This window comes from Chrysochloris asiatica, unplaced genomic scaffold (assembly GCF_000296735.1).
Source record: "Chrysochloris asiatica unplaced genomic scaffold, ChrAsi1.0 scaffold00077, whole genome shotgun sequence".
Lineage (NCBI taxonomy): Eukaryota > Metazoa > Chordata > Mammalia > Afrosoricida > Chrysochloridae > Chrysochloris > Chrysochloris asiatica.
In genome coordinates, this window is record NW_006408595.1 from 14,176,089 (window position 1) to 14,190,519 (window position 14,431).

Consider the following 14,431-nt stretch of genomic DNA (forward strand, 5'->3'; position numbering starts at 1 on the left):
TAAAACTGATGATATGCCCTGTAAACTTTCACTCAATCCACAATAAAAACCTTAAATAAAAAAATTTTTTTAAAAAGAGAGAACTTTTCCTCAAACTTTTTTAAAGCCCTCTTGTATATACCTAGTTTATATTTCCAAGTCAGAATTTAGACATATAAGAATGTTTTCCCTGGAGGTGGGAAGAACAGAGAAGAACCAAGAGAGTGGACTAGGCAGATAGCTACTCAGATCCTCTACAAGAAAAATAAGGGAGACCAAACAAAACACACACAGAGGATAACGCTGGAACTGTGAGCTTAAGAGGAAACGTTGAAATGGATCCAATACTCAATGAGAGGAGAAGCTGAGCTGAGGCAGCAAAGGAGGAAGTCAGACTGAGGAATGGACTCCCAACCAGACATGGCAGAGGCATTCTGGACTTTTGCCAGCAGTTTCAGGCAGATGGAGGCCCAGCAGTGCAGATGCACACTTCTTTCTTGTTCCCCACACTCCCCTGGTGACCAAAGGGGTATGGCTGACCCCCATTCTCATCCATCCCCAGCACAGTCCTCTGCTGTCTAGTTCACAGCTGGGAAGTTATAGGTCACATCCAAGTGAGCTGGGCACTGACTGCCACCTTTACACCTGGATTTGAGTGGGCTCTGCTCACTCAAATAGAACTTGCAAAGTTTCTTCTTTAGCCTTGAGCTAGTGGGAGCCTCTGTGGCTGGTCACCTGGCCCCTACAAGCCTATGTTCCAGATGGAAAATAACTGAGCCTACAAAACTTCATCTAGGACCAGGAATGCTGCCAGCTCATCACTCTCCCAAACACCTCGTGAACTCCTTGATTAACAAGAGCCCCCCAGAGTTGTTTCCTGAGTCCAGCACCTGCACTGGTGTTTTGTTTTGTTCCTCTTGTTGTATTTATGTATTCTTTCTTCTCCTCACTTCCCTTTTTTTTTTATCATTTTTGGTCTCTGCTTTTGTTCTCATTTTCTTTTCCCACCTCTTCTGGTTTTTTCCTCTTGATCTTTCTTTACTACTCTCTAGTCTCATCCTCCTTTCATCTTCCCTTTCCTTGGCTTTATTACTGTTTTTCACTCTCCCAATTTTCTTTCCTGTTAATTCGATTTTACTGTCCTTTTCTCTTCTTAGATATTAATACTCTTATTTCCTTGCTGTTGCCTGCTTTACATCCTGCATTTTCTTTCACTTGTTTTCCTCTTTTTTATATGTTTTTCACTGTTTTTTTTTGTTTTATTTTCTTGGATGTGTGTATGTGTTTTCTCTTCTTGCCCCACCTGAAAGGGACAGAAAAAGTGGCACACAGCCTAGATACAACTATACACTCTGCAGCTCCACCTACTGGGCAAAAGCCAATACCAGCTCCTACATGACCTGACTAATGACAGCAGCCATTACCAGCCAAACTCTAAACTGAGCTGGAGGAACAGCAAATGCTTCCATTCTCTAATTACACTCGCTAGAAGGCAATTCGTGAGAACCTCAGAATAACCAATGACCAATGTACAATCATCAGGTAAATACAAACATGACCCCACAATGTCTCAGGGACAACAGACGATTTCAGTTCACATCAAGAAATAAGAGTGACTCAAACAAATATCCAAAATACAGAGCCAGAAACTGTTTCTGAGGAAGAAAAGATAATAGAACTACCTGAGAAATAATTCAGAAGAGTGGTATTTGAGTTATTACAGATTGAGAGAAATACTGACTAAAGCAAGTAGAACACAGAAAAAAACTTTTAAAAAATCAGAAAAATACTAGAACAGACAAATTAAAATGATGAAATTATACAAAGTCTTCAAAAAGAAATCCAAAAGACTAATAGTAATATTACAAAAATGGACAATACTTCAAAAGGGCAAAGGAGTAAATCTGAAGCAACAAAAGTCCAAATTCGTAAGCTTGAATATAAATTTCTCAAAACTAGTGAACTATAAGAATGAAGAAAGTTTAAGAGTTATGTGAGATACCATGAATAAGAATCACTTACAGATGATTAGAATTCTAGTACAGAAAAAGGCCAATAAAATCTACAGAGAAAAATGTTAAAGAGTTGTTGGAAGAAATCTCTAACAACATGACAGATGAACAATAACACCAAAACAGGATAGTCCCTCAAAAGAAAATCACAAAGACATATCATAATCAAACTTCCCAAAACCAAAGACAAGGAAAGAATCCTGAGAGCAGCTCTCAGGAAAAAACACAAAGTGAACCATAAAGAACCATTAAGACTACGATCTGATTTCTCAGCAGAAACCATGCAGGCAAGAAGGCTAGGGAACAAAACCTTCAAAATTCTCAAAGAAAAAACTTGCTAACCAAGTGGGATTCATACCAGGTGTGCAGGGATGAATAATCAACATAATTCATCACATAAATAAGACAAAGGAAAAAAAAAATCACATGATCACATATCAATGCAGAAAAGCCATATAACAAACTCCAACCCCCATTCCTGATAAAAACATTTGGCAAAATAGGAACAGAAGGGAAATTTCTCAACATAATTAAAGGGCATATAAACAAAACCAATAGCAAATGTCATTCTCAATGGAGAAAAACTGAAACCATTCCTTCTGTGAATAAGAACCAACAAGGATGCCCTTGATCAGCATGTCTATTCAACAATGTGCTGGAAGTCTTAGCCAGAGCTATAAAGTAAGAAAGGGAAATTAAAGGCATCCAGACTGGCAAAGCAGTAGTAAAACTCTATTTGAAGATGATATGATCCTGTACTTAGAAAACCTCAAAGACTCAGCAAGACAATTATTAGAACTCACTGAAAGATTCAGCAAAGTTGGCTGGGTACAAGCTTAACATACAAAAATCAACTGGATTCCTTTATAAAGACATCTCTGAAAAGAAAATCAGGAAAACAATACATTTACAATAGTCACCCAAAAGAAGAAATACTTGGGAATACATCGACCCAGAGAAGCAAAAGACCTATACAAAGAAAACTACAAAGCATTACAACAATAAACCAAAAAACAGACCTGCAGAAATGGAGAAATATACCATGTTCAAGAAGAGAAAGACTTAAAATAGTGAAAATGTCAGATTCCTTCCTTTACACTAACAAAGAACACTCTGAGAAGGAAATCAGGAAAATTACCAAATAGTTACCCAAAAGATGAAATACGTAGGAATAAATCTAACTAAAAAAACAAAAGACCTGTACAAAGAAAACTGTGAAACACTACTACAAGAAACCAAAAGAGACTTACAAAAATGAAATATATCATGCTCATGGATAAGGAGATTTAACATTGAAAAATGTCAACACTACTCAAAGTAAACTATAGATACTATGTGATCCCAATCCAGATTCTAACACTGCAGGGCAGCTAATTATTTGTTATGGCCCTCCTAGGCAAGTTTCTCCATTTGGTGGTGTAGTGTAAAATCCTAGCCTCTATGCCTGTGATTGGAGTCCTAGTGTGGCGCTGTGGCTAATGAACCAGACTGCAAAGCCATTTGCACTGCAAGACTGGCGGTTCAAGCTCACCAGCTGCTCCTTGGAAACCCTATACAGGGTTGCTATGGGTCAGAATTGACTCGAGGGCACTTACCAACAACAACAAAGCCTGTGATTATGGACCCATTTTGAAATGAATTGCTAAGAAGCAAAGATTACAGTGAAACTACGCATTAAGGATGCCTCCACCTTAATGGAGGGTGTGACTCAAGTCACCACCCTTAGTTTCCCTTGGGGGCATGGTCTGACTCCAATTTATAAGCTCTCTTGCTCTAGATCTTGCATCTAGCTCACTACATCTAACCTCCAGTTCACGAGACTTTCACCTAACTTGATTCACCAGCTCCCAAAGCCTCATGCATCAACAGCCTGTCATCTGACCTGTGATTTGGGTTCCTCGGTTCCTGAGGCTACATGGGTGAGAAGATTCCTACAGACTAATCTCTGAACTACAGTTTTGGGACTTGTCAGCCTCCACAATAGCGTGAGCCATTTCTTTTGAAAACTGTGAGCTTTGTGAGCCGTTGCAGCATGATGCAAGGCCTTGAGCAGGGGGAGGAGTGCTGAATGATACCAAGACTACAGGGTGCTATAACATGCTGGGAAAGACAAACCGTTGGGATATCTTTAACCTCCAACTTATAGGGACCAGTCATGTGTTTATCTTTCTAAAAGAAATTATTTATGCAAATATCATTCTTTAAAAAGACAGAAAAATTCATCAATTTATATGGAAAGGAAAGAGACCCAAGATTAGGAAAGCATTACTAAAAAACAGAAAAACAAAGCAGGAGGCCTCTCACTTCCAGATCTCAAAACCTACTATATAGCCACAATATTCAAAATAGCCTGGCACTTTCTGAGCCCCATCCAAAACCTTCTGAGGTGGGGCATTCTCACTAGAAAGGACAAGCAGACCAGCCTAGAACAGCTAGAGCAACAGGAGCTGCATCTTCAAAGAAAGATCAACAGGCAAAGTCCAGAACAAAAATAGCAGTCTGAATGACTACTACAAGGAAAAGCAAGTTGTTCGCCAGGGAGACATCAAGGCAGGCAATCAAGTCCCTTTAGGACAAACCCCACTCCAAGACTGAAACTCAAAGGGAACACACGAGCAGGCATGTAGGCTTAATGGCGACCATGATGGTCTACTGGTGAGTGGAAAAGGAAGAAAGGCAGCAATGAAGAAATGGGCTGAGTTCAACCACATTCCATAGACTCCTGTTGACCTGAAGATGAGAGAGAGAAGAGGAAGGGTTGGAAGGTCCAAAGTGTGGTGAGGCCTGGGGACTCCTGAGCCCATGGACAAGGACATAGCTAAGGAGGGATAGAGCTGAGAGTGAAGCATCCAGCTAATATGAAGTGAGGGGAGACACACAAGAACACCCAAACTTGCAGATAATAACCCATTTGACCTAGCCTTGGAAGGCTTGACGATCAGAACTTGACTAGAGGAAGATTAAAAAAAAAACAATTTTTGATAAAGGTAATAAGTGTAAATTGCTGCAATTTGATGAAGTTGACCTACACTTATGGATGTAATAGCTCAAAATACCAACTGAGAGGAAAGGAGTCTTCACATCAAGTATCAGTCCTATCCCCTCTGTATATAGGGTAGATAGAGAAAGGCAACTTAGACACTGGCTACCTAAAATGTTGTTGTTAGGAGCCATTGAGTCGGTACCTACTCATAGCGACCTTACACACAGTAGAATGAAACACTGCCTGATCCTGGGCCAACCTCACTATCATTGCCACACTTGAGCCCATTGATGCTGCCACTTGGCCAATCCATCTTGCCGGGGGTCTTCCTCTTTTTCTCTGACCCTCCACCTTACTAAACATGATATCCTTTTCCAGTGACTGGACCCTCCTGACAATATGTCCAAAGTATGAGAGACTAAGTTTGGCCATCCTGGCCTCCAAGGAGCACTCTGGCTGCACTTCTTCCAACACAGATCTGTTGGTTCTTTTGGCAGCCCATGCACTTTCAATATTCTCTTGCAACACCGTAACTCAAAAGCATCAATTCTACGGTCTTCCTTATTCACCGTCCAGCTTTTGCATGCATATGAGGTTATTGAAAATACCATGGTTTGGGTCAGCCGCACCTTAGTCTTCAAGTTGACATCTTTGCTCTTCAACACTTTAAAAAGGTGCTATGCAGCAGATATGCCTAATGCAATACGTTGTTTGATTTCCTGACTGCTGCTTCCTTGAGTATTGATAGTTAATCCAAGAAGAATGAAGTCCTTGACAACTTCAATCTTTTCTCCATTGATAAGAATGTTGTTTGTTGGTCCAGTGGTGAGGATTCTTCCTTTCTTTACATTGAGATGCCATCCATATCGAAGGCTGTGCTCTTTGATCTTCATCAGTAAATATTTTAAGTCTTCTTCACTTTCAGCAAGATTGTATCATCTGCATATCACGGGTTGTTAATGAGTCTTCCTCCAATCCTGACGCAACATTTTTCTTTATATAACCCAGATTCTCGGATTATTTGCTCAGCATACAGCTCAGCATACCTAAAATGAGGGAGGGGGTGATAAAGGCACAAAGTAACTGGCTTACAAGTTTTCAAGAGGGAGCTTAGCTTAAGAATGTGCAGAGGAAGGTAGAGACCCTATTGAATAGTTTTTGTCTTGTCTAGATGGGTCTGGTGAAAAGAGATGGGTATAAGATTCTTATGATTCAGTAGTGAGTAACTGTAATCATGAATAATTATGACTGCCACAACTGTAAAGGTAGAAGTTTTGTAACAAAAATGGAGGAGTACTTAATCTTAACAGTCCAGAAACAGAGGACTCTAGGACCATCGGAAGAAGAGTACCAGCGGAATGTGGGACCCTATCCAGAGAAGCAGAAATACCAGAAACGGAGGCAGAGATGATGACATGGAAAGATAAGAGCAGCTAAGGACTCTAGACTCATGGAAAGAGAAAGGCTGTGTGTTGGTGACCAGGAGGCAGGTTTGCAAAACGTGCCCCTTGGTTGTTTAAATTATTATATATTCCTGAGTGTTTTTGTGTACATCTTCCCCCCTTATCCCCCAAAAAAGCAAAGGGAATGGAAGCAAATACTGTTGAATGATGCTGCACGGAGGAGATTGTAATCATTATAATGAAATGATGGTATAAAGCCAATGTTCTCCCACGTAAACTATCACTCAGTTCACAATAAAAATGTAAAAAACAAATTAATAAAATTATTTTAAAGTAAAAAAATAAATAAAAATAATCTTACCAATTAAAAAAACAAAAAAGCCTGGTACTGGTATAATAAAAGATACAAAGATCAAAGGAATAGAATTGAGAATCCAGAAGCAAATCCATCCACCTACAGTTGCTCCACAGGAGACAGATGAGGCTTTCTGCTCCCACAAAGACTTAAAGCCTCAGAAATCCTATACAGAGTAGCTGTGAGTCAGAACCAACTCATCGGCACATAACAACAACATTCAGTTGATCTTTGACCAAGGATCAAAACACATGAAATAGGGAAGATATAGCCTCTTCAACAAATGGTGCTGGCAAAACTAGAAATTCAGTTGCAAAAGGATTAAACAAGACCCATATTTCACACCAAACATAAAAACGAACTCTACATGAATTAAAAAACCTAGAACTATAAAGTTCACCAATGAAAAACTAGAGACAAACTTAAGAGGCTCTGAAACACGGCAGAAGTACACTATCAAACATAACTGAAAACACACTAACAGCATAAGACAAAACAGAGAGCTGGAACACCTCCTGAAAATTAGACACTTATATATATATCAAAAGATTTTACCAAGATGTTTCCACAGACTGGGAAAACATTTTTGGTGATGGTATATAAGACAAGGAACTACTTTCTAAAATTTATAGAACTCTTCAACACCTCAACAAGACACATAATTCAACTGAAAAATGGACAGAGGACATAAATATACCCATCACCCAAGAAGACATTCAGGCGGCCAACAAACATGAAGAAATGTTCATGATCATTAGCTATTACACAGATACAAATCAAAACAAAAATTAGATTATCACTTACCCCAGTATTAATAGCAAAGCCATGAAAGCAGAAAAAACAAATGCTAGAGAAACTACGGAGAGTCTAGGACCCTCCTACACTGCCTGTGAGACTGCAAAATGGAGCAGCCACTGTGAAAAACGAAATGGCACTGCCTCAGAAGGCTGGAACTAGAAATACGCTATGAGTCAGCAATCTGTCTACTTGTTATGTATCTTCAAGAAATAAGGGACGTGACATGAATAGATATATGCACACTCAGGTTCAATGAAGCAGTATTCACAACAGCCAAAAGATGGAGATACTCGTCAGCAGAGGAATAACTGAACAAATTTTGATATATCCATACAATGAACTATTACATAACATTAAAGAATAACAAATCTACAAAACACCACATAACATGGAGGAACCTGGTAGACATTACACTGTGTGAAATGAGTCAGTCACAAAGGGATAGATACTGTATGAGCTCACTACTGTAAAAAGTCAAGAGAACTTTTTCATTCTATAAATAAACATTCTATGATAGTTACTGGGGTGGGAGATGGTTATTGTTGTTAAGTGCTATCAAGTCAGTTGACTCATAGCGACGTGGTATATATAGGGTTTCCGAGGAGCGGCTGATGAGTCTGAACCACTGACTTTGCAGTGAAAACCAACCTTGTGGTCCAGTGTTTATCCTATAGCACTACACCAAGAGATAAGGGAAAATTACTCAAGTTAAATGTAACTTGGGTAACAGGGAAGACAATTAAAAGGGAAAAGGGAAACTGTTTTTTTTGGGGTTTTTTTGCCTGTTTTTCCCCTTCATGTTCTTGAAGGGAAATAATGTATATTTATATTCTCATTAGGTCAAACCATTGGGACCTTCCCCACAAAAGAAAAAAAGGAAAAGAAGAAAAAAAGGTGAGGGAAAAAGTTAGAAATGGAAAGAAAAAAGAATGTTTTCCTTGATATTTTAAAAATTATTTTAAGAATTTGATAGGTCAATTCTTGCTTTTAGTGGAACAGTAACACATTTATGTTCTTCAACATTGAAAATGTATTAAAAGGTCACTATGACAAGGAGCTCTGGTAGCATAGTGGTGACGAACCAGGCTGTTAACCTCAGAGTCAGCAGTTCGAAACTACCAGCTGTTCTGCGGGAGAAAGAGGAGGCTTTCTGCTCCCGTAAAAATTTACAGCCTCGGAAACCCTGTACAGGGTCACTATGAGTCGGAACCGACTCCACGGCACACAACAACATGACTTAGATAACAGTGGAACATATTTTAAATTTACTCTATTGAAATGTCTCTAGGTTAAACAGTGGATAAATGGTTATCAAAACAATGAGGGAAATCATGGTGTGGTGGTGTAGGACAGGCACTGGACCACCACTCCTTGGAAACCCTACCTGTACAGGGTCGCTACGAGTCGGAACCCATGACAGGACTAAACAACTATTCATTCCTATACATTTTTACCTACCTACCTTTTTTTCTCTTGTAAATTAAAGAACATCATCACTCAGTGTTAAGTAGGAAAACCTCAGTAAAGCGAGTTGTAGAAACCTAACTCAATAAAAAAGAGTGAACTTAACTTTACAACTGAAAAGAACAAATGTATTTTTAATCTTTCCCACATATTTTATCATGAAAAGTACAAAATATCAGTCTTCATATACATACAAAACATTCTGGAAGTGCCTTACTTTTTCAATCTGAAGTATGCTGAAGCTCTGTTTGTTGGTAACACAGGATTATACGGATCAGCATTCATGCCTTTGGTATAGCACTCTATTGCTTCATCATATTTCCCTTGTTTGAAGTATTTATTGCCCTGAAAAAGCATGAGTCAGTCAAATACTAGCACTAAATTCCAGAGACATTTTCTTTCAATATTATACATGTCTTTCTAGTTTATGAGCTATGTAAATCAAGGATAACATGAAAGAAGTCAGCCAAATAGTCTTTATACAATTGCAAAAATTCACTATGCAGTCATTGTTTTGGCTGAAAAATAAGGAAAACATCTAGCATTATATTTTTATTGACAATGTCAATCCACAAAATACAACAACCTAAAGGAACCAAGAGAAGTTTAATCTGAAAAGAGTTTTGCCTTTTTGTACACACAGCTGGTTTCATAATAATGAACATCCCTGAGGAAGCTACTGAATGGTCCAGAAGTAACCAAAGGTGACCTGTGATATTGAAATATAATATTCACATCAAGAATCTTGAATTCCTTTCAAGTTATTTCAGTTTACTACTGAGCCTATAGCAACTCCAGATACAGTCCAAGCATTTTACACAGAATAGTAATATAATACTCAAACAATACATTGAGAGGTAGTAACATTATTCTCAATTTACAAGTGAGACAACTGAGGCACCTGCCCAAAGTCACAGCATCTGAACCAAGGTAGTGTGGTTCCAATGCTCATGGAACCATTATGCAATACTGCCTGCTGACAGGGATAAAGCCATTAACAACTTAAGGTCTAAATACTCTTCAGTCTGTGCTGGCAAAAGTTTAAGATCCAAATGATTTTCTATCCATCCTGTTTATATGAAGGAACCAAAAGCTAAAGAGTACCTTTTCTTTCAGACCAAGAGCCTTCTGTGAGTCGACACGAATCCCATCTTCTTCTGACTCTGATTCCTGAGACACAGAATCCTGGGTACTATCTTCTTTGTCAAGCTCATCAAGGATACTGTCCTGAAATCATAATTTAGAGACATTATTCAAAAGGGAAAATTATACTCAAAAGAGTTTATGGTGACCTAAGGACCTGAAGAGCTATAAAGATAATCCAAATAATTTCTCATTGTTAAGAGTGCATTCAGAAGCACGTAAGCCCATCTTCAGCCTATAACTGAAAGCAAAGGCTTGTAGAATGTGCCCTTTGGTTGTTTAAATGATTATATATTCCTGAGTGTTTTTGTGTCATCCAAAAAAGAGGGAATAGAAGCAAATACTGTTGAATGATGATGCACTGAGGAGACTGTAATCATCGCAATGAAACGATGAGTGTAAAACCGATGTTCTCCCATGTAAACCAGTCAATTCACAATAAAAACTTAACAAAAAAGAGTGCATTCAGAGAAACAGGTGTTCATGTTTAGAAATTTTAGACCCAAACTACTTAAAGATTCTAAACTCATAAAGTAAGCTAAGGCAATAGTCTCCATCCCGAAAAAATACCAAACTCACTGCCATCAAGTCAATTCCAACTCATAGCAACTCTATAGGGTATACAAGTCATCCCTAAAACATAAACTATCAGCACTAAAGTTCCACGGTTTAACCCAAGAGATGTATGTGTGTATAAATAACCTTATATATGGAGTCCTGGTATGGTATTGTAGGATAAGCACTGGACAGAAAAGTCAGAATCGCAAAGCTGGCAGTTCAGGTTCACCAGCTGTTCTCAGAAAGTTTAAACAGGGTCATCATGGGTCGGAACCAACTCAATGGCCTTAACAACAACAATGTAATCAAGAGTCTTGGTGGGGCACTGAAAGATAAGCACCAGACACTGTGTGGCGCTATTGGGTAAACACCAGACTGTTGGTTAAATGCAAGATCAGTGGTTCAAACCCACCAGCTGCTCCTTGGAAACCCTATACAGAGCTGCTGTGAGTCAAACCCCACTCGACGGCACTTAACAGTATAATTAAGGGAATGCTGGTGCTTCGGGAGAAGGAATTCTCATCTTCCGAGTCAATTCTTAAGCACTACACTTCATGAGCAGACACCTCCTGTCTGCCGGGGGTGGCCTGCATGTTGCTACAACACTGAACAAGTTCCAGCAGAGCGTCTAGACTACAACAGACTAGGAGGACAGGCCTAGAGATCTATTTCTAAAAATCAGTTACTGAAAGCCCTACAGACTGGGCAGCATTTCCTTCCATTGTGCAAGAGGTCACTATGAGTCAAGGCCAACTCTACAGCAGCTAACAACAAAGTAATTAACAACGTTAACACCAATAGCAGAGAAAAAGATTTTTAAAAACGTTCCCTTCTTTTAAAACAACAAAACTTATTTGCCGAGCATTAATTCCTGATATTCACAACCACCATAAGTGAGGTATAATTACCCATTTTTCCAATGAACAAAACCGAGATTACACTTGTAAGTGACCGAGTCAGGATTTGAACCCAGGCTGTATGGCTCCCTTGAAGAGCTCTCATTTACTGTTTTACTACTGCTTGTGTGTTTCAAAATATAGCTGACTACACCAAAGAAAACACTAAATATGATAGTCTGGCAGTTCTTAATCTCGTCTGACTCATTGAGGTGAAATTAGTTCCTTTACATGGCCTTTTGTTTTGATTTGCTGAAAAAACAACTTGAGAGATTTTCCCTATACCCTAAAGAATTGCCTTTACCTAGTTTTCTACACCAAAGGTTTGGTGCTTTTGTCCAGGCACTCTGACATTTCCTGGACAACCTGTAAACAACTGATGGGTTGCTACCTGATGGTTTGATACTTTCTGTCTGGCCGGCTGTTGCATCCTACCCTGTGACTGGTCTAGTGCTCTCACCTTGCAATGAGTGGTCAACATACTATGCAAATGAAGTCACTGTGGTCTAGCAAGACAGGAGATTGGTCAGTTCATGGTCCTGATGGAAGGGCCATGCCTTGACACTGACCTGGAGTTTGCTCCTTTATGCAGCCAACCCCACAGAGGTAGGCACACAGAAAGAGAAGACAGATGCAGAAAGTAGAAAAGCCAAGAGAGGCAAAAGGAAAGCAGAGAGAGAAAAGGTGAGAACCTCCTAACAAAGCTGTGACACAGGTCAAGGGCTGTAACACTGAGACAGTGAAAGGTCTGGAAGAGGCCTGGCAGCAGTCAGCAAAGACAGGCCTGGTGGGGTCTTGTAGTGGCAGGTGCTGATGGTAGAAACCTGCTGCTAGGCATGCAGCTCAGAGAGCTGAACAAAACTGCTCCACTGCCTAACTAGGTCAGTTAGCAGTGGAGAGGACGACAACAGCAAAGTCAGAGCCAGAGACCTCTCCTAATGAGAGAAAGTGTGAAGGGCCAGAAAAGCCTGTTGTGAAAGGTGAGAGAGGAGGCCTGCACAACTGAGAGGGAGCACACACGGTGCAGAAGGGTCACGTTTGCAGAGCTGAGAGCTGTCATGCACTGAAGAAAGGCGAGATGGGCTCTCTCCTTCAGAGGAGCACTCTAGACTTAGCCTGCATGCTTCTGGGTCCAGAGGCAAAGCCTGTTGATTCTGATTCTGAGTTGTATCCTGTTGTTGTTGAAGAGAGTAGAAGTAGTAAAATGCGGTGGGTACATACCATGGAATATACTGTCAGTACTAGTCAAGAGCAACCGATTAGATTTACAATATGCAAAATAGATTTTGATAATGGACATTATAAAGAGAAACAATAATTTTTATCATTTTTATAGACTTTTTAAAGTCACAGACAAAACTCTGCCTTTAGTAAGAACACATACAAGCAAAAAGTACCATCTTCTGGGAATACAGAGACCTCACTTTCATTGTCACACAGCCCCAGCCCTAAAACTAAACACACAAAGACATTCTCTTTTAGTAGGTTCTTCAGTCTATAAAAAAAGTTAGTAGCAAAGCCATTCTATTCTGGAATGATTATTACCCTTAGAATACTGGCTAATTAGGAGCTAGAGATGATGAGGGAAGGAGTGGGTGTGGTTATAGAGCAATTAGCACAAGGGAGAGCTACACATTGTACCAGTACAACTTCTGGGTGTTGATATTATACTAGAGACGAGTAAGATGTAGCCACTGGGGGAGACTGGATGAAAAGCACACTGGATCTCTGTATTATTTTTTCAAAGATAAAATATAGGGAAAAATGAAAAAAAGAATCCTGACTATTTTAGCTATCATTAACTGAAAAAGGAGCGCTGGTAGCATAGTAGTTACGAATCGGGCTGCTAACCTCAGGGTCAGCAGTTCAAAACTACCAGCTGTTCCACAGGAGAAAGATGAGGCTTTCTGCTCCTGTAAAGATATACAGCCTCAGAAACCCTGTACTGGGTCACTATGAGTCGGAACCGACTCCACTGCACATAACAACAACAAATGAAAGAGAAAGGAGAAAAAATAAGCTTGTAAATTTATGCGGCATATAATTAAATTTTTACTTCACAATTAAGAATCTATAAAAGAACAAAACAGATCATAAAAAGTCTATATTATTTTTCATTTAATCACTATTAACTATAAGGAAAATGTACCTAACTATTAAGAAGTACTTTATTAACTTACCACATCAAGTTTTGACCATGCCTCATAATCATATGACTTGATTCTATTTTTGGTATTTTCCTCTTTGGTTTTTTTAGACGACTCTTTGGCTTTGTTTTTCTTCTTTTTCTTAAAATTACCATTTCGAATAGGAGGTAAATTCTAGGGAGGGGAAAAACACACATACACTAAGTTTTTAACACTCTTTTTTTTTTTTTTGGTATAATTACCAATGTTTAAATTTTTTACTGAACTATTTTCAACTAAGAATTAAGTAATTTTTCAATTTAATTTTCAAATACTTACAGATATCAATTGACCATCTCCACTACTAATAATCATTAAAAAAAAACACACACTAAATTCACCTTTTGATAAATGTTGACCATGGACCAGGCACAAGAAATGTATTCTCTACAATTTCTAATGAAAATGTATTCTCTAAAATTTCTAATTATAAATTTAATTTACAATCCTAAATTCAAATGTCAAAAACTACCTCTCTTCAGCTTTAGCCTAAGGAATAGCAAGACTTAAGACAACCTCCCACTTGAAAGGACAAGCAGACCAACCTGGAGTGGCTGGAAGAACAGAAGATACTTCTTGAAAGAAAGACCTACAGGAAAAATATAAAACAACATAGGCAGACTGACTGTTACTATAAGAACAAGCAACATGCTT

The 14,431-nt window shown here is 39.0% G+C and overlaps 1 protein-coding gene across 2 annotated transcripts in view; it reads right to left on the reverse strand.

The window, feature by feature from the left end:
* Positions 1-14,431, reverse strand: part of RPAP3 (RNA polymerase II associated protein 3) — a 54,234-nt gene that overhangs the window by 30,899 nt on the left and 8,904 nt on the right. For both annotated transcript variants that reach the window (XM_006865329.1, XM_006865328.1), the window contains 3 exons: positions 13,772-13,912; positions 10,099-10,221; positions 9,212-9,339 (listed from right to left, as the gene is read on the reverse strand). In XM_006865329.1, coding sequence (XP_006865391.1) covers positions 9,212-9,339; positions 10,099-10,221; positions 13,772-13,912 — 392 coding nt within the window. The remainder of the gene's footprint in view (positions 1-9,211; positions 9,340-10,098; positions 10,222-13,771; positions 13,913-14,431) is intronic.